The sequence below is a fragment of the Apteryx rowi genome, unplaced genomic scaffold (assembly GCF_003343035.1).
Source record: "Apteryx rowi isolate R43461 unplaced genomic scaffold, aptRow1 scaffold_66, whole genome shotgun sequence".
Classification (NCBI taxonomy): Eukaryota; Metazoa; Chordata; class Aves; order Apterygiformes; family Apterygidae; genus Apteryx; species Apteryx rowi.
In genome coordinates, this window is record NW_020450938.1 from 2,358,245 (window position 1) to 2,378,718 (window position 20,474).

A 20,474-nucleotide genomic window follows, 5' to 3' on the forward strand; every position below is an offset into this window, starting at 1 on the left:
AGAGTGTCTAATACAGTCCTTTCCCAGATGCAGCAGTACAAAGATACTACCTTTAAAATTACCACTTCAGTTTAATGAGAAAAGTTATGATTTACTGTCACTGGCCACAGGATTAACATAGCAAATACAGGATTTATGACCAGCATAACTGTCAGGGACTGAAAATCAGCTATGACCAAATTAGACAGCTGTGGGCTTCTAAAAGAGAACTTAATGCAAGTTGAGTTGATTTGATCGKTAATCCTCCCTACATTTTCTGGATTTTATTTAAATTATACAGGAAAATGCCATTCTAATTGTACCTTGTAATATCTGAAGTAATCACGCTCTTGCAGTTTCTGTATTTTCGGGAAGATCTTGAAAGTATTGAAGTCATCGATGCTTTCTATGTCGCATAAGCAGTCATCTAGGACTCCTGTGAGCTATTAGAAAAATACATCAGATTGATTAATTTTTTTTAATCAAGAAATGCAACATTAGCCTCATAAATCCTCTAGAGAAGAAAAAAAAACAGTCAAAAGAAATATTAGTGATATGCAGTTCCACAGCAAATAAGTTCTTATCATTAAAATACTCTGTAACTAACATGATACTTTACACATCCAGAATTGGAAAATAATAGATCTTTACATTTTCTTGAGCTTATGTCCACCTCCTAGTGCAATACCAAATCAATGTCAATCAGAGGCCAACAATTTCAGCCCTGAAATTTGTTCTTTGGCAGATCTAACATATAGAACCTTCCACGAAATGAGCAGCAAGATTTTCCAGACTACCAAGACATTAGATTAGCGCATCAGAAAACTGTGTTTCAAGTACACTCCTACCAAATGTTCACTGGCTTAATAGCAGAATTACCTAAAGAAGCACAATCATGCGTTGTCATCCTAGTCTCCTATTCCTTCTCAAAGTTTAAGAGGAGTCCAGCTAGTTTCTTTAGAGGCATGGGAAAAGGGGAATAGGTATTTTTCTACCCAACAAGTTAATAACTTCACAGTTAAATTCTACCAATAAATATTAGGAAAAACAGGTACAGGCACCTATACTGTAAGGCTGAAGATCTATTTAAGGTGTTGTGAAACTACATCTGAGCTTCCAAGGCCCCATCCCTTCTCTTGTGCCAGCACAGCATGCTAGCTCAAAGCACTGCACCAGCAAGACTACTTCTACCAAAACAAGTGCAGGAGAGCTACTGCCAACACAGGAGAGGAAATAGGACTGTACAAGTGAGTAGAGAAAGCAGGCCCAACTTATACCAGCTTAAACTACCGCAAAACAGCAACCTAACAGTGTCCATGGGAAAGGCTTAAACACAGAGTGTGATTCTATAAATGTTCATATAATAAATGTCATTAAATCTCATAAGCATAGCTTCCTAAACAAATATAAACAAGTTTTAAAGGCCTTTAAATTATAACTTTAAATGCATGTTAATGCTTTAGTCCATGTCTAAGAGAAATGGAACCAAATGCTGCTGCTAACTATGGCTATTCTTTAGCAAGACAAGTAATTCATCAACATACAGGATGGCCTGAAAGCATTTAAAAATAGGGAGGCCTGTACATTTTATATCTTGAATGGGTTAGTAGATTTCTAACTATTAAAAGGTTATGTGTGAAAGGAGAAGAAAAATATTTCATGTTTGTTTTTCCATAGATTTCAAGGCTAGATGAGATTATGAAATCATCTGTTTTATGCATGATAAAAGACTCAACTACTTTATAGCACAGATACCCTTATATAACCAAAGCCATCAAGCTTAATGTAAAAACATCACTAGAAACTGAATTGTAGGCTTCTGTTCTTTTATGAAGCATAAAGGAAGCCTGGAAAGTGGGTTTATTATTATTTATTTTTTTAAAGATATTTTTCCCCTGAGAGAATGGAGATGTGAGAGCTTGACAATAAAGCATTTTTAGCAGAAAATTCAGCTTTTATAGATCTTGCCTTTCCTGAGAGACTAAACAGGATGTCACAGATCTGCAGATTAAATATCAGGGATGGCAACGAAGTGAAACTCATTTAAGAAAAGTAACTTTACCCAACTGTTCCATGTTGCTATGTTTGCCATCATTAATGTTGTTTAACTTCAAACCTGGACAGACATCTAGGAAGGTGACTGCTCATTTAAAGGCATTTCACAAAAGCCAAGAAAGCTCACGATCTACAGAAGTGCCAATTTCAAAGTCAGAAGACAAATATCAAATTCTTGATACTTCCAGAAATAAAATCCCCAGGCATTTTAATCTAGGAAGATTTTATTTTAAAAAGTTCAAACTTTCTTATCAGTCACAAATAGGCAGAAATTCATTTTGTCATCTTTACGTGTAACACTTTACCACAAAAAAAAAAACAACAAAACTTTTCATTCTAATAAAAAGTACAAAAAAAGATAACTATGAACAAATTGCTCAAATATTAAACTGGATAAACCATACGTGAAGATAAGAATTCATTAAGCTGAAAGGAGAGTGGCAAAAATTTGGACTCAGAAGATAAAGAGTAGGAAATGATTTTGATGACCATCTCATGAAGCTATCCACTGCTTTCAAAAACATTTTTCCACCATCTATGTGAAACTGAAATGGAAGTTTCAGGGGAAAACCTTCCAAACAAACATGTAGTAGTTATAAACAGTGTCAAATCCCTGTAGAAAAAGCTGTAGCTGCTTTATTTAACTAAGATCGCAAACTAATGAAAGTTGCACTTTGGCCAGATGTTTCCCATAAATTTTTGATTCTAACAAAATCTTTCAAAGTGCACTGCAGCTTATTCAGAAGATTATAAAGAGCCAAAGATAAACCCTCTCCCAAAACTAAAAGAGGTCTAAGAATTTTTAAAGAGAAAAGTTCATTTAAAGTAACAAGAGCAAGGAAATGAAGTTCTTAGTTTCTCACTACTTTTCAAAATTGGAGCAGTTAGCTCCCTGTGTATATAAAATAGCAAAAACAACGTTTCCTTTGAAAGTGTGATATAGAAATAAACAACACTATTTCTGTACCAAAGCGCAATATATAAAATGTTTTGACAACACATACGAAATGCCAATTCTGAACAAAGGAGTCAGTTCACTACAGACTAATACAACAGCAGCACAGGGTTCAAGTGCCCCAGTTAGAACCATTTTACTATTACTGTAATCTTCAGTGCTCTAACTTGCTGAATGACAGAACACTCTGAGAAGATGCAGAAGACTGCTTCATTTTTATCAGCACTAGGATCCTCCAGGAAATTCTTTGTTAAACTATAGACAACAAAATAAGAACGATGTATTACACAGTTAAAACTAGGTGTTAAGCAAAACCCGTTTTTTTTAGTCACACAATTAGTATTTTGCCTTTTTTAAAATGGACTATACTAGTTAATTTATTTCACAAGTGTAGAGCCAAGCACTCTAGTGTAAGCTATCACAACTTTTATTACAGTGGCAAGTATCAAGTTTAGGCCATCAATTATTTTGAATTCTATGGTAAATTCTAGAAACATTAACCTACTATGATTTGTGACCAAAAAGAAGACAGAAGTCAGTTGCTATTCCTTCTGTATTTCCAATGTGCTTATCCAAGTATTTCTATGAACTGTCAAACCTAGCTTAGCCCTTGTATAGATATCAGAGCTGCACTGGAGGTGTTAAACCTCTAACTTATCTTCTCCAAGTTATATCAACCTTTTACAATAAAAGAACAATATCTAACCTGCATCAATTTCTCCTTATGAAATCAGGACAGAGAAATGTATACAGCACTTTAACAAAAACCTGAATAAATGCATATACTAACAAGCAACATATTTATATCGACAAACTTATTAGTGTTGTCAGGTTGTTGTACTTTAATTGCTTCAACATATCCTCATTAGAAAGACACCTGGGACTCCTTGTTTTGTTCCTCCATGTTTTACTTCGCAATTGTTGCAGAATGAGAGAAAAGAAATAGGTACTATCACTCTGAGAACTAATGGCTAACTTATTTTTTCTCTGTGCAAATCAAACTGCAGTTTAAACACTGAATACAATATATTAATTTTATGAAAGAGCAACAACGAATCTCTCTCAGTACTCCTAAGAAAACCACATGACAGTTTGCTGATGACTCCATTAAGAATCCCAATAAAAGAACTGCATTTTATACTAATATAGCTACTAAAACAAGCTTAAAAAAAAACCCAAAAAACTCATGTTATACTTGAGGGCCCGAGGGGTTAAAAAAAATACTGCAATAAAAGCTATCTATGCTAGGCTACACACTGCCTTGGATGGTCACTTAAAATATGGCAGGTTACTATACAAAGCAGAAATATAAAAAAAATAAGAAAAATAATCAGAAACACAAGACACTTTGCACCATTGCGCATTTCCTATTTTCATACAAACTCACTCTAATGTCTTTGGCCCCGCTAAAATCTTTCCCTACTTGACACCAGTTCTTATTATTACATGGATGTACTGCTCATGAACACCAGGCTCTCACCTACAGACACTTGCCCTTCCGAAGCCATGAGGGCAACTTACAGAAAGAAGGAGCGTTCTTATCCTTCGCTGTCCCACAGGTACACAGACACAACCAAAACACGCACCGCATTCAGCAGCCAAGCCCGGGCATTGATATTACCACGAGAACATGCGGCCATCAACTTTCTAAGGACACCGAAGTTTCTGTCTAAAGGGCCAAGGGCGTGATGCGCCCCAGATCTCTGAACACAACACTCCTCAGACAGCAAGCACTGTTGTTTACCTGGATCAGGCAACTCCTCCGTGCAACTGGACCGTTATATAAGGATACTACCAGTAGTTCCCACGCCAACCGGCTACTCCAGCGCTCCCTCTCCGCACACCGCGGCCGCGGGGCCTCGCACCCCCCAGACCGGAGGCACTCGGACCCCAGGCACCCTCCAGCGGGCCCGGCAGCACTTCAGCGCTGGACAAGCTCAGCCCCGGGCTCGACCACAGCGAACAGCAACCGCGCGGCATCGGGTGGGAGCCGGGGCGAGTGGCTCCTCCGCCGGGGAGGAGGCACAAGACACCCCCTGAGGATGCGCTCGCCCCCGCGCCTCTCCAAAGCGCCCTTATCGCCTCCTCCAGCCCAAGAGCCGGGGAGGACCTCAGCGCTCCTTCCGCTCAGGCTGGGGCCCGCAACCCTCCGCACCGCCGAGGAAGGGCGCTCCTGCCCGGCCACGCTCCCCCCGCATCCTCCTGCCCGCCCTCGGCTCCCACCTGGGCCTCCGCTGTCAGGACGCAGCTGAGCACGGCCAGCAGCCGCGTTGCCAGCCGTGCCCTCGCCGCTGCGCTCCGGACGGCGCCGCCGCTGCTGCTCATGCTGCCTCCGCTGCGATTGACGGGGGAGGGGGGCCCTCGCCCCGCTGCGCAGCAGCCGCCGCCGCAGGAAGCGCACGGGCGAGGCGAGGGCCGGCGGCGGTGGCAGCGGCTCCTGCCCGCGACGGGAGCCGTCGGGCGGGGGCGCCGCGCTCACCTCAACCTGCCCGCGCGCGGCCGCCGCGGCCGCCACGGCACCGACGAGCGGGCGCCGTTCTCTCGCGCAGCAACCGCCACCGCCCAACCGCCGCACGGCATCCTGGGAGCTGTAGTCCGCGCGCGCGCGCACCCCCCCCGCTGCGGCAGGCCGAGGACTACAGCGGGGCGAGGCGAGCGCGGCCCCCAATCGGAGAGGACCACGCGCGCCTCCAAAACAAGCAGCGAGTGGACGGCTGCCGCGCGTGCGGCGGCGCGGTGGGTGCGGGGCGGGCATTGCCCGCGCGCCGCGGCGCGAGGGGAGGTGCGAGAGGCGGGGCGGGGAAGATGGCGGCGGGCGGCACCCGCGCGGCCGCGGCCGGTGACGAGCCGCGGGCCGGGCCGGGCCGCCCGAGCTGTGTGCTACGTGGTTGCGCGAGGCAGAGGCGGTGCCGCCGCCGCCGCGCCGGGAAGTTCAAGCGTCCGGTGCTTGTCGGGGCCCGCCGCCGCCCCAGGCGGGGCCCCGCGCGGCGTGAAGAGCCGATCTAGAGACGTCGTGTCTTCCTGCTGCTGAAAAGTGCCTCAGAGGCGCATCGCGTCCAGTACTTGAAAGTGGCTTTTTCTCTTTCTTTCTTTCTTTCTTTCTGGTTAAAAAGCCCATTTCTTTCAGCACACTTTTTTTATGAGCAGTCATTTATAGAGACACGTATTTTTTTTTTAACTGCAGGACACACACGAAGATAGGGAATATGTTTCAGCCTTGTCTGATTTTCTTTTTATCTGCTCCCCTTGAGACCGCGGCTGAAAGTTAATGAAAAAGCTAGAGACTCTCTCCATCCCCTGGCTTTTAATCTTTTCTTTTTCAGTTGTAGACCCTTATATTTTTTTCAGTATAAGTACAGGCTACTGTGCAGCAAATTGAAGCCTACAGACAAGAGGAAAGTGTTTGCACATTAGCTAGGCTAGTGAAATACTGAGTTACTGTGGAAAGAGGCTGCCCCATTCCTCCCCCTCCACCTTCTGGAGGTTCCCCATCCTTTGTGTCTGAGCCAGCAACCCTGCAGTTGCATGGTAAGTCGAGATACCTGTTTTGTTTGTTTGCTTGCTTGCTTCCAGGGATAGTTTTCTGCCAGAGTAGCCAGCTGAACTGACTGACTCACTCTGTGGCTGCCTGATCACTGGATCTGATCCAAGGGAAGTGGCAGGAGCACATACCCTGGGAGGAACAAAAGAGGGTAGGACCATCCCTTCCAGCGGCTGCTTGCTGTTAGATGAGTTTTCCTACCTTTTTTTTTTTTTTTTTTTTTAATTTTTACTGACTCCTTAGGGAGGTTGGTTGGCTGTTAACAGGTTGAAAGTTACTGTGCTACATCAGCTGAGTTTGTCTAGCTTTGCTTTTCAGTTCCTTTGAAAATGCTAAAGAACCAGCTCAGAAACAATCTTTTGCTCCCACCAGTTAAACACATGGGTGTAATTCTCTTCCAGAATTGCAAAAGTTCACATTTTTGTGTGAAAACATTAGTGTTGCACTGACACTGTTGACTGAATTTCTGGCATATATGATTTCTGGCATATATGATTTCTTGGGCAGGGTTGCTTTAATCATGATTCTTTTTCAGTCCATCTACCAACACAAGTCCTTCTGATACCCTCTCAGTTAGAAGAGAATACTCCTTTACTGGAGCATGGAGACAAGCTTAACAGTCAGGGCAACTATTTCTGATAGTTTAAAATATTTTAGATTGGTCATTTTTATTTACTTCCGAACTAATTCAAATTAGTTTTCTTCACCCCTAAGTGACAATATGTCACAGGTTTTTGCATTGCTGAAACTGGCTTGAAACGATGAAGATTTGAAAGCTATGAGTTACAGAGTCCATGAAACAGAGTAGGACGTAGCCTCGTATTTGGTCCCAGAGAAAAGATATAATGCTTCTTCCTTTCCTCTCTAGAGTATAAGCAGCAGACACACGATTTGGAAACAAGGATTAAATTAGAATCTGTTCATACTTGCAGCTTCAGGAGACCAATATCTCTACTAGAGAACTGAGAAGAAATTAAAAAATGGCTAAACAGCTAATGCTAATGTTTACATTGCTGTGGCTGGCTTTCACTATCATTACTCCATACTTTATTGTGAGTGGTGTGTACTTGTAACAAAGTTACTGTTTCTGTTGGCAGATTCAGATGAGTTCACTGCATTTAATTTCTTTTTAGAGCTTTGATTCTGGAACACAATTTCAGTAATGATTATATACACATATACATACATATATATATATATAAACTTAGCTGTAACGAGCACCTGCACCACCACACATTTGCAGTGCATATAAAACTATGTTTAGTTCATGCAAATTAGATGTAAACCATCATATTTCCCAAGTCATAACGTTCACTCAGCTGTCAATTCAGAACATTCTATGTTAGTTATGGAGAGTACTTTTTATCTTTACCTCAGAGCCTAATCCTGCTTGCATTGAAAATCAATGACAGTTTAGTTTCTGACTACAGTGGCAATAATATAAGGATTTGGCTGTAGAAATATATAATGAATTATTTTAAAAGGTAAAACATGAAATTAGTTCTCTATATACATATGTATTGTCTGTTATACCAGACCCGAGTTTTGCTCAATACAGTGTTTAAGCTTTGCAATATCTTTTATCTTATTTTATGTTTTCGTATTGGTTTCAATCTATGAATGCTATTTTGCCAGTGGTATAAAATGGAAAAAAAAATTATCCTAATGTAGACAATGTCTTTGTGAAGTCATTTTTAGGGAATCCTTGCAGAAGGAACAGTCTTGCAATTGCAAACAAACCCTAACAGCAGATATAGAGAGCTGGGAATACCTACTAAGCCTGTTTCTTTTAAGGAAATTTGCTATAATGTTATAATATTCTAGTGGGGGCTGAGGACAAGTCTTTACTGGGTAGAGGAATAATCATGTCTTCTGTCCAAATAGTTTACAGTATGCTGGGCTCATGAAAGCAATCTGGCATATATATTTAACTTTTCAATGTACATGTGTGTAGCCTAGCATAAGAACAAATATCTTTTCTATGTGATTTCATAATATGTATTGTTGTTAAAAATATTGACAGTTTTATTTGAAAGCTCTGATATTTTCTTTCTATCTGCAAGTAAAGAAAGCCYTGAACACAGAGCAACTGGAACTATTCTTCTGTACTAGTAAATAAGCCAAGCATTAAATAATCTACATCAAAGTCACCTCTTCTCCATCCTAACACCATTCTCTAAAGGGGACAGAGATCTGCACGCACAGACAGTGACAGACAGCCATATAGACAATTGACTTGCAATTACATGGACCCCCTGGCCAAATTTGCCTTTGGTCTGCAGGGAGGGCACAGCAGGAATTGAAACTGTTAAGTCTTGCTGCTTTACTTGTAGTAGCTCCATTAGTGCATTGTGGTCAGCTTTTATTTGCCAGAATCCAGCTCATGCACTCTGACTGTACATAGAATTCAGGATCTGTGATCAGCAGCCATGTAAAAATATATCTTAGAAATTCTTACAGATGAATTTAAGCAACCAGTCAAGCAAAACATAAATGGGTGGCTTCACATTTCACTTTAGGAGAAACTTGATAAATCACAACTGCTTTGCCAAGTTCATGAACTAGATTTCAGTAATCTCAAACACGTGGATTTCTGGAAAATTTTTGCCCTTGAAACTTTTGCCTTTATTTATTTTTCCAAATTAGCATTTGAATGACTCCTTTCTAAAGTTAGCAGAGTAAACCATAAGAATCAATACGTCACAAATTCCTCTGCGAGTCAACAGACTTGTTTTGGAGCACCCGAGTTCTGTGGTTTTCAGGCCTCTTACAACTGAAGAGCTTGCAAACACAGAAACTTGTCTATTTTTTCCACTATGTCATTAGTCCTATTAAAAGTTACTATGTTTCCTCGCAAGTCATGCTTCACATAATGTGGTGGTCTCACCTACTTAAAACCACAATATACTCTCAAGTCTGAGGCAACTGTTACAAATTACTTTTGAAAGATACCTATGGATGTCTAGGCAACCAGACATGTGAAAAGAACTGTGGCCTGTAAATAGAAAGACAACAGGTCAAATTCATTACAGTGAAAAAAGGGAAAAATTTTAATATGAAAATTGCATACAGTAAGATCTTCACAACAAATAAAAACAAGGAAGAAAAAAGATGGAATGCAGTAAAAATAAAGAATAGCAAAGTATAAAGAGGGGATACATTAAAAAAATTTTTGTAGGTGGTGAAAAATTAATTACAAATTTTAGTTATATACGTGAATTCCTGATTCCTGTTTTGTATGTGTGCTATTGTTGAATATTAACAAACTGCACTGTGTAGTGTGTGACTGCAGCTCCTACTCTGATGCTAGAGTACAGAAGAAAAATAGCCTCTGATGTCTTACTGTGGTCCCTTTAGCACCTATGATTTTTGAAGAAGAAATACTAACAAAGAAATGACTCTACTGTTAAACTTCTGAATATAGCAGGTACAGATCAACATAATTAGTCTGGTTTCCAAAAGATCCAAGATTTATTCATTTGCACTCTGTGTGCATGTGCTTATCTGTCAACAAATTTTGTGGTAAGGTAGAGGTCTCAGCTAAACTGTTGCATACTTTATGAAAACAAGCAGCCAGGCAGGGACAGCCCACTAATGCTCCCACAGAAGGATAAACTGCAGCCTGAAGCCAACCATATTAGGCTCAGTTTCAATATGCCAATCCAGAAAAAGCAAAAGGTTATTGTTTCTGTGGCTCATGGAGCTTCTTGTTTGCCTTAGACACTTATAGCACAGCCCCTGGCGTGGTGGGAGCATTCCCTGATCATGCAGTCCTGTCAGACAGACTGTCCCCAGGCTTACATGGGATGGTCTAGGTGTGTATCATTTCTTACATTTTCTCCATTTTTTTTATTTTGTTTCTGTCAAATGAATGTCTAAACCATGACACTCCTGTAAAGGTGTGAAAGAACAAACCAATATAATTATCAGCAAAGAAAGTAATTTAATTTTTAAGCTGCTGGTTAATTATTCCTACCCCAAAACATTCTCAGAATTTTAAAGAACTGGTTTAGCAACATACTGAAGCTGCCAACATTTGGAAGCTATAGAGGAATACCTGAGAAAGGAAATACAGGGACATATCTTCTAACTCTGCTGAAATACATGAGCGCTCAAGAGTTGATGTTGAAACAGAGAAGTATTTTTCCAAATAAGAAAGAACTTTCTTAAATAAAGATGTTTAAAATGTGTATAGCAAAAGAATGAGAAAATAAAAACAAGTTTTTTAAATGACACTGGCAGGCAAACAGTTACCATGATTATCAGCAACTGCTGCCTGTGAGGGGAAGGCTGTTGTTCCACCACGTTAGTCAAAGTGGCATTTGTCATCTGGAACAGTTGTTCTCCTTTATTTCCCCGGGAAAAAGCTTTAGATGATCAGTTAGAATAATATTTAATGTCACTTTGTAGAGAGTTAGCAGTAATATTTTGCTGGACAAGACTATGTTGTCCATGGGTGAAAAAAGGTCTAATTTGCAGCCTTTTGTTCAGATGCCGGGAAGCCCCTTCCTGACTATGGGTCAATTGTTAGTTCAAACAGTGAAGTAACTGGCTGTGTATTACCGGATAATTTGTAACTCTCTGGGAACTGCCTCTGCGCTGAAAGGTAGTCTTTTCTGGATGGGGCCAGGGAGGGGACAAGAAGAGGCAAGTGTGTCCTTGGTTTTTAAAAACATTATTTGAAAATGTTTGGTCTGGATTCAAGCATAAATCTACAAAATCATGAACTCTTCAAATTATCCTCGGTTAACACTGAATTAGCTGCTTGCAGGGTTGTGGCAATATAAGATACAAATTGCACTTAAGTGTAGAAATTTGATTAGAGAGTTAATACACTGTTTTAGATAATTCCATTGTTTAAACTTATCTAATTCTGGTGTTTAATTTTTATGATAAAATTATAATTAGTTTTGCCAAAATAATTTCTGTTTTTCTTGACTGATCAGTTAAGTAAGTAACAAACAGTGATTTCTGTATTTCTCATTAAAGTATGATACAAGAACAGGCATGTAAAAGCCAAATTAATTTGTACTGTTTACAGTACAGTAGAGATATTTGCATGTAATTGCCGAATCCTCCAATTAAGTACTAAGAATAAATTGTTAAATTATGATGACTAACCTAAGTTTTGAGCCAGTAATGTTATCTAGAATATTGACCTCTTTGTTATTAAATTCCATTATTTTAAAGGGTACTTTAAGAATAATGTGCTAAAAATTAAAAAATTCTATTTGAAATTTAAAAATTAATGTGATTTACAGATACACTTTTAAAAATACATGATTTTTAACAAAATTAACCAGTTTCAGCTGCTGGCACAAGAGTTGTTCTGCTAAAATTATTTTGTTATTGTTTACTAAAATTATTTTTGAATCCTACTATAGGAAGATTTTAGGGTGTAAATTATGGGAAGAGTAAATGCCACATTGATGGTCAAACCCACCTTAGCCTTCAACACCAATACCCTAGGGATATTTTGAAGGACCTTAATGGATACATTTTATATAGATCATGCATATATTTATCCAATATTTTTGTAGTCACTAACTGTATCTATCTCTGAGGTTAAAACCTTAGTCTTCAAACCATGCACAGAGGCAGTGTTTACAGGCAGGTCCTCAGGCCAGACATGGCATTTGTTTTATTGAAGCATAAATTAGGCAAGTTTGAAATCCAGAAAATTCTTAGCTCTACCATGGCTTTATGGTTCATTACATTTCTAGCAGAAGCTCCAGTTCTTACTCCAGTATTTGAGTAGATCTGTGTTAGTAGGAGTACATTTTCTTTTCCCTCTGAATCTCAGCCTGATTATCCATCATCAGAAACACTGTGCCTCTATGCTTCCAGGGAAGCATCCAGAATCAGCAAGTTTATTTCCAATTAGACTCAAGGTTGCCCTTTTAAGCTATGAAATGGCTCCATTTGCTGGGACTGAGTTTCAGTGGTAATATGCAAGCCATTAGAGTTGACCTGTACCGTGAACAGCCTGACTCAAATTTATGAGCCCGACAAAAATACTTCTCCTCTCTTTTTTTACCCATTATGAATGACAGAAATATTAGTGACCTGGTAGCTGTGCTGTGGAGATTGTGTGTGTGTGTAACTCAGTGGCAAATCCTCCATTTATCTCAGGAGAAATAAGGCTGTCTAAAAACACTAAACACTCAAATTCTAGATATGAGTGAAAAGCCAGATAATGGAATGAGCCACTGTATTTAATCTAATTCTGAAAACAAGACCAATTTAATCTTTATCACTGATTTTTAGATTTGTAAAATGCATGAGATATGGAAAATAAACTATGCAAAAGCACACAATTTTAACACCTCATGGGCCAAAGGCTGCTTTCAGTTACACTAGTGCAAATCAGTCTGCTAAACTGGAACTCTCCCCTTGCAATAGAGCAGAATTTGGCTATAGAGTAACCTCGTTAATGAAAGAGGGCTGTAGCTAATGCACAAACATAGCAGACTATAGTGGTAAAATAACCTAACTCAGTTATGCTGGTTTCTTTTGCATGTATCTGTATACTAAATAACAATACATGCTATTTCTTACTTAGAAATTGATTCCTTGCGTGGACCCCCTGAAAAAATCCGTATTGCTTTGAGCGCATCGGAACCTTGAGTGAGATAGTCTGGTAGCGACCGGGTCGGTGGGAACAACGGGGAACTCGAGCAACTACGTAAAAAGATGTGTCACCACCACGGCCTTGCAAACGCCGCCGGTACAAGAGGATGGACTTTAAGTGTCTCTCGAAGAAAACGAGCGCAGCTTCTGAGCGCCGCCCTGCAGCTGCAGCGCCCGCGAGCCGCGCGGTGAGGCAGCTTGAAGCCTCGCCCGCATCCGAACCGGCCCTGCCCGCCCGCCCGTCCCTACTTGGGGCCCGCGCCAGGAAGGGGCGGCGCGGCGCGGCGCGGCGCGGCGGAGGGAGGAAGGAAGGAAGAGAGGGGAGGGGAGGGGAGGGGAGGGGAAGAGAGGAGGTGGCGGCGGCGGCGGCGGTTCCGGGCACGTCGGCGGCGCCGCCGCTCCTCGCCCCGCGACCCGCCGCCGCCCGCCCCATGGCCGCTCCGCGGGACCCGCCGCCCCCAGGTGAGGAGGCTGCCGCCGCCGCCCCCTGCCCGCTCCTCCGCCGGGGTGGCCCGGCGAGCCTCGGGGGGGTTATTAGCTGTCCCCCCCCATTAAGCTTGGCAGTAATTTATCACGTGCTCCGCTGGTGCGATTTAGTGCGACTTGTCTTGTCAAGCCCGCGACGGTGTTCAGCGTATTAGTTAGGTTGTACTTGCTAACAGCGTTTCGAAAAGGCTTTATTTTTTTTTCTTTTCTTTCTTTTCTTTTTTTTTAATCCTAGACTTTAAGTGGTCAGGAAGCCAATGCTGTCTAATTTACACAGCTAATGGCCCACGAGAATTTGAGCACCTAGTATCAGGTGTGCCAGTCTGCTCAGGCAGTGATAGGTTTTGAGTATTTAACAATAAACAGAAAAATACTCAAGCACTGAAAGACTTAGTTTTAGATTTATCAAAGGACTCGTTTTTCAGAGAATTGTAATACAACTTACTCTATTTCCTCCTCATATTCAAATCTGCAACTCATGTGCCTCTGATCAAAGTACCAGTTTTTGGTTTTAATCAAAGGGYCTGTCTGTATTAACATGTGTATTGGCGTGATCCCTTTGAGCTGTACTAAGTTGTGCCATTGGTGTGAATGCCCTGCCTTGGCATGAAGCAGGTCTTAAATGCATATGGTGGAATTACATAACGAAGGTAGGCCTTATGTGCTTCCCTTAAGGCCTCAGGGGTGTGTTTCAGGGAAGAGGCTGTGAGAGAGGGGAATACCGACTGCTGCACGGTGTGTGGTGAACCTCCTCCTGCCTAAAGGCCACATATTCTGAGTTCTCTGAAATGCACCTTCCAGCTTCCTTCCCATGTGAGGATGAAGGACAGATGCAGGACTGGGAATTTGAATGTGTGTGTGTGTATGTATATAAATGGGCAATGTTCAAGCCATGTTTACACCGGTAAGTGCACGGCCCTGCTTCCCCATTAGAGCAGCAGAGTTGAGCAGGGAGAAACTGTGCTGATGAGCCCAAGCCTGATGCTCCTGTCACAGCCTCGTGATACTGGCCAGGCTCAGGGAGAAGAGCCACAAGGACTCCTGAGCAGCCAGCGTGCAAGTGCTGGGCTGCTAAAAGGAGCCTTGGGAGCAGCTATTGAACCTGGGTCAATTCGCATGTGATTCCTGGCAGAAATGTGAGGAAGTAAACGTAGGCCAGTGGTGGCATGCTATCAGTTGGGAGTGTTTTGGTGGTGGTGGGGGATCCTAGAAAATGATGTTATCAAGCTGTGTGTCACAGTAACTGTGAAATCATATGGTCTGCATCATCAGTCAGATGATATTAAATATTTTTTCAGCCTTTAAACGTGCAAAACTGGATGTTTTCAGTTTGAGATAAACAGAGAACTTTCCCATCCTGCTGTTTGGAAAAGCACTTGAATCCAGCTATATGAAATGAGTTGCAGAATGTTTTGGGAGATGTGTGTGGGAAAGGGGGGGGGGCATGGCATTTTAATTGCCTTATTCACAATTAAATATTATGCCAACTATCAGTGTTCAGCAAGACCATGGTGAATCATTCACAGCTGGTACATGGAACCTTTATATTCAGGTACAAATATTCATATGCATACATGCCACCTGCAGAAAATGTTGGGAGTTGGTAGTGCTCTGCAGTGTAAAAAAACAGGGAAATTACTGCTCTTCATAAAGAACTAGAATAACAAGAGGGAAGAAATTGAGGTATAGGGAAAGAAAGATAGTCTTTAAGTAATATTTTATGAAATGAGTACTAAGCAAGAAATATGTGCAGTCACTGATTCACAGTTACTGTTTCTGTGGGAGATCTGGAAAGCAGGAGTCAATTACAGCTACCTCCCTGTGCCCCATCTCTGCTTGTGGGGTCGCTCCGGGATCTGTCAAGTCCTTGTTCCAAATAGCTGCCTACTCCAAGCTGCTCCCGCTTGTTCCATGCTTCCCTCTGGATTGTGGAAAGTACCAATACTGCAATGTGCCTTGGCCACATGTTGGAGGTGTAATAGCAGACAGAGGATGGAGCCTTTACCATAGCTGCAGTAGCCCCCAAGACTCACTAGGGCATGGACCATTTGAGGGTCCTGCTTTTATCTACATTAAGGCTCCCCTTACAAGGGCCAAAGAAAGATTTTCTTATTATTTTTTTCACCAGGCAAGAATCTCTACAGCCATAAGGCTTCTGGAATAAACTGATGACAAGATGTCAATTATTTAATATTTCTGTTAACTAGTTGGTATGTTGCTGTATGTTGCTAAATGTTGATTTGTTGCTATTTTGCTATAAATACTTGGTCAGAGATGAATTCAGAATACATGGGAGGTGGTCAAACAGTTCTAAAGAGCTAATCAGAAGAAAAATCAAAAGTTAATTCTAACTAGATATTGAAACAAACTCTAGAGTTATTTTTGTAAGGTTAGGTATTGTGCTACTTCCATTTGACTGACTGTGGAGTTATTCAATGACATTACCTAGAAAGTCCAGCAAGTTGTTGCATATTGATACTTCTGTGGTTCAAAACAAGATTTGAAACTTCTCCTGAAGTGATAACTAATGGCAGTGATAGATTACGATCCTCAGTGGAGAGTGGCACTAAAGGGAATTGAGTTGCGTGCTTTGCCACTGGGTTTGTTGGGTCTTTGCTGATAGTGGAGAAATGGTGAAACTCGGGATCTGTGGGCTTTGAGAGTAGACAGCCTTCTGCCTCTTCTTGTCAAGGTTTTTCCCTTTGGCATGTCACCTCCAGCCTGTTCCTCCCCTAGCCCCAGTCCTGTTTTTTCCCTGCCGGTGGCTTTTCTTTGCAGCCTATTCTTTAACCTAGGTATGTCCATATTTTTGCTCATAATTTCTGCCACTCATTTTCTTAATATGCTCATGGAGAAAGCAGTATTCCTTTTTTCAAATGATCATGTGAGGCACAGAGCGTGAGACTAGTCGGTCAGCTGCATAGGAAGTTTTTGACAGCATGGGGAAATGAGCCTGTGCCTTTAGAGGGTCCAGCCCCTGGGCCATGCTTCCTCCCCCTTTCCTTTTCTCTTATCATCCCCCTCCACCCCAGAGCTCCTCAGTGTCCTTTCCAGTAGTCCTAATTTCTCCTCTCCTGACTTTTCTTACCTGGACCATCTCGCCACAATCCCAGTCTTCCTCCTCAAGCATTTCACTCTCTCTGACTCCCAGCTCTCACGCTCTCCATCCCTGATAGATCTGCCATCAGCCTTCCTGCTTGCTCGCTTCTGGTCCAGCCAGGCCCATTTTGCATCACTCAAGCCCTTGTTCAGCACTGCTGTTTCTATTTTATCAACTTCTAGTTCTGGTTTCGGGGTTTCTTTTCCTGCCAAATAGGCCAGCTCCCCTTTCTTCATCCTTGGTTCCTGGTCTCAGCTGTCTTTCCAACCCTTTTTCCCTGGCTCCCAGTATGTGCTGCTTTTATAGCTTTCCTTCACAGGGTGGGCTCTGCAATTAGCTAGTGGCGCTCTCTGCCCAAATTCCCCTTTCAGTTCCTTCGCAGCTCCCAGTTACAGTTCCCATGTGCATTCTCCATTTTTGGTCCTACTCTTTGGCAATGACTAGTTTATAGTCTTTTCTTGTATCCCACTCTGCATTTGAGTTGAGGAGTTTATGGTGGTTTTTGCTGTCTCTTGCTGTCAGGGCAGGCTTTCTTTAGGACATTCTGTTAAAACCATGTTTCTGGAGCAAGGATTTAAAACTCACCAGAAAGGTCTTCTGTTAAAATGATATGGTTTTGTTGTGCTTTGGGTTGGGTGCTCTTCTGTATATGTGTTTCCAAACTCTGTACTGCAGTGTGAATGTGCTCACCTGAAATTTCTTAGACCTCTCCCATTTAAAAACCTCTGTGGAGTCTGTGTGCGTGGGATGTGCTCAAGCCTTGTAGGACTGATCCCTCTGGCTATGTGTGACCTGCCTGGAAAACGTGTATGGTCTTCTTGCGGGTGCTAGTGCTCAGAATGATGTTTCCTATAATTTCTGCTCTGGGCAAAGAGGGGGCCAGGCACCGGCCTCCACAGCCAGGAACTGCTGCTGCTGGGGCTGCATCGGGGAACCCTGGAGCTTTTTCCATCCCTTCACGGCTACATTTTTTATTTTTAGGCCTGTTTCCTGGTACAGTGATGCTTTAGCTTGTCACTATTGTTTTGAGTTGATTTAGTAGGAGTAGGCCCAAAAGTTTAAAAAAAAAAAAAAAAAAAAAAAAGCTAAATTTCAGTTGGTTATAATAGCGTCTGTGCAACTTCACTGCTATTTGGGCATCAGTGTTTATATTGTGAATTTTGTAATTCATTTTTGGGACTAAGTGTGTTCTAAAATGCACTGACTTCTGTATTTGGAAGATAATCACCTCATATTTATTTCTACCACCCTCTTCTGGTCGAGGCAGAAAGAGCATTTAATGCATTCTTGTGGTAAGTATGAGGACTATTAGAATGACAGTGACAAAAAAGCTAATGCTATTACATCATTTAAAATGCTTTTCATAATTTTCAAGAAAATGATACTTACCAGCAGAAGAGATCCTCCTCGTGGAAATGGCATGAAGACATGAAATTTAAGGAGGGTGCTGTGAATCCTGGCTTATGTATGAGATTTGTTTCAGATTCTCTGTAATTCTGGTCAGTGTTCAACTATTAGTTAGCCATCAGTGCAGAAGGGATGACATTTAATGACTCATCTGAAAGGGCTTTGAAGATTTGTTCTCATATCCTTTTGATGTTAATATAAGTTTATGATTCTATTGTGCAAATAATTAATGTTTAGCAGTTTGTACTGCAATGTGCTGTTTATTTTAATATTTTTTGTTGCAGTGGATATATTTACTGTTTGAATTATTGCTTTAAGGAAAAATGGAGTGCTGCTATTTGGAGAAAAGACTTATTTTTTAGCTGATTTGCTGATTTCATTCTTTATTGTTGAATTGTTTTGTGTTTTGGTTTTTTTAATTAGAATTTTCATTTAAGTCTATCTTTTATCAGCTCGGAGTTGGATTTCCTTGTTGCATGCAGTTTCTCATCTATTGGCTAGTTAGTATCCCTGACATTTTCTAGTTTGTCATATTTTCTTGTGTAAATGAAACTTGACCTAATGCATGTAATGGCTGTATAGTTGTGCTTTATCTTGATCAGACACAGAGGCAGAATATGAGTTGCTAGACAGAAATATTTTGCGGATTATAAAGTGATAAAACTTATTCATTTCCAGCAGATCACGCAGCAAAAGAGCCAGTAGAGGATACAGACCCGAGCACTCTTTCCTTAACAATGGTATGTGTCTCTGTTCTAACACACTTATAATCTTTATAGCTCTCTACAGTTATGTAATGCAGAATTGAGCTAAAACATTCAATAATGTTATTAATCCAAACCATGCATATACACACACACACACACACACACACACACACACCAATTATTGTGCAACTAAAACTTAATTTACTAACCTTCCACAATTAACTTGGAAATAAAATTGTTGATAGGTACTGAATTGGATGTTATCAACTAAGCCATGGGTTAGACAGGAAGGAAGCATTGTTACAGTATTTTTTATGGTGCCTTTGATTTATATATCAACAATATGTTTACTTGACAAATTATTTTCTACTATAGGAATAGGCCCATCTAGCTAATTATTTACTCTTTCACCACTGTATTTTTTTTTTAATATATATATAATAAAATAATTAGAGGAAAGACTGGCACTGAGATTCTTCTGTCTGTATGGGTTGGAGGGATAAGAAAACCAACTTAAAACAGAACTTAAAATGTCAATTGTATTCAGTTGTTATTCCTTCCTGTACCTATTTTCTCTGATGAGATAAGGTGATAGAAAGATGTGACCAAAAACAAGTGCCTTACGAAAGACACAGGGTGAACCTAGTGAGAGAACAAACGGGGTTCTCCTGGGCTTGCTGGCACACCCTTTACAACAAGTTTTTGTGTCTTAGGATACTAAGCATGCCAGTCTTATGCTGAGACAAGACGTGTATCAGGTAAATGGAATATAACATTCTGTGAAGTCTTTTAAGAGTTTTTATTTTTAATGTTGCTATGGATTGTTTACTATAGAGGAAAATAACAGTGTTGTGTAGCCCAGGGAAGACTGTTGTCTAATGTAGTTATGTAAATAGATTAAAATACGTTGGTTTATTTTATGGATGGCAAGTGAGCAAGCTATTGCTTTCCACTGATGTTTTCTTCCCATTCTGAAGTTTTGCRAAAAGGAGTCAGCAAAAAAACTTAGAAAATGTGATAAGTCCTTTAAATACTGATCTTCTCTGGGATCTGTTATTACAGCCTGTGTACACACATTTGTGTTAGCAGGCTGTAATAAAAGGTAGAGACTTTTGTGACTGTTTTTGTGGATTGACTAAACTAAAAACCGTGCTCTTGCTAAGGGGAGCTTTTAAAAGGTGGAGAAAAGTTTCTGTGCCTGTTTAAGACAAATGAAATTTCACCTGCCCCCACACACAGCAAATTAAGAGATCTTTAGTCTGTTTGGCTAAGAGCTTCTATAAAAGCCTCTCTTACTTTTACATAAGGGTAGGAGTCATAGGGAAGGAGGTGGATGTTTAGGTCTAATAGCAAGTTATAACACGGATGCCTGGAAATCAGCAGCTATCTCCTTAAACTCAGTAATAATAGTTTTCTTTTGCATCTTAATCAGCTTTTTAATTTCAAAGCAGAAAGGAAAATATTTTTTTTCCTTCAGTGCAGTAACATTTTAATAAAGCTTTATCTTTGTTAAAAGAGCTTTTGAAATCATCTTTGTTCCTCTTGATATGCATTACCTTTTCTAGATTGGTATCTTGCTAGTTAAATGCAAAACTTCTTTCCCAATTTCTCTGC

General features: G+C 41.0%; 2 protein-coding genes across 17 annotated transcripts in view; one reads left to right on the top strand and one right to left on the bottom strand.

Moving 5' to 3' along the window:
- ERO1B (endoplasmic reticulum oxidoreductase 1 beta) overlaps window positions 1-5,429 on the bottom strand; it is a 40,281-nt gene extending 34,852 nt beyond the window's left edge. For all 4 annotated transcript variants that reach the window (XR_003256538.1, XM_026085125.1, XM_026085124.1 and 1 more), the window contains exons 1-2: window positions 5,213-5,429; window positions 303-422 (exon numbers count right to left, since the gene is read on the bottom strand). Coding sequence is in view for 3 of the 4 variants with exons in the window: in XM_026085125.1 (XP_025940910.1) it covers window positions 303-422; window positions 5,213-5,314 (222 nt within the window). In the remaining variant the exon portion in view is untranslated. The remainder of the gene's footprint in view (window positions 1-302; window positions 423-5,212) is intronic.
- A 465-nt stretch (window positions 5,430-5,894) lies between these two features.
- The window catches only part of EDARADD (EDAR associated death domain), a 28,024-nt gene continuing 13,444 nt past the window's right edge, over window positions 5,895-20,474 (top strand). For 2 of the 13 annotated variants that reach the window (XM_026085134.1, XM_026085139.1), the window contains exons 1-2: window positions 13,587-13,622; window positions 18,835-18,893. In XM_026085134.1, coding sequence (XP_025940919.1) covers window positions 13,592-13,622; window positions 18,835-18,893 — 90 coding nt within the window. In that variant the 5' untranslated portion in view covers window positions 13,587-13,591. Of the gene's footprint in view, window positions 6,518-6,547; window positions 6,682-13,578; window positions 13,623-13,710; window positions 14,509-18,831; window positions 18,894-19,573; window positions 19,619-20,474 lie in introns of those variants that run through there. The other 11 variants (XM_026085140.1, XM_026085141.1, XM_026085130.1 and 8 more) reach the window with 11 other exon arrangements.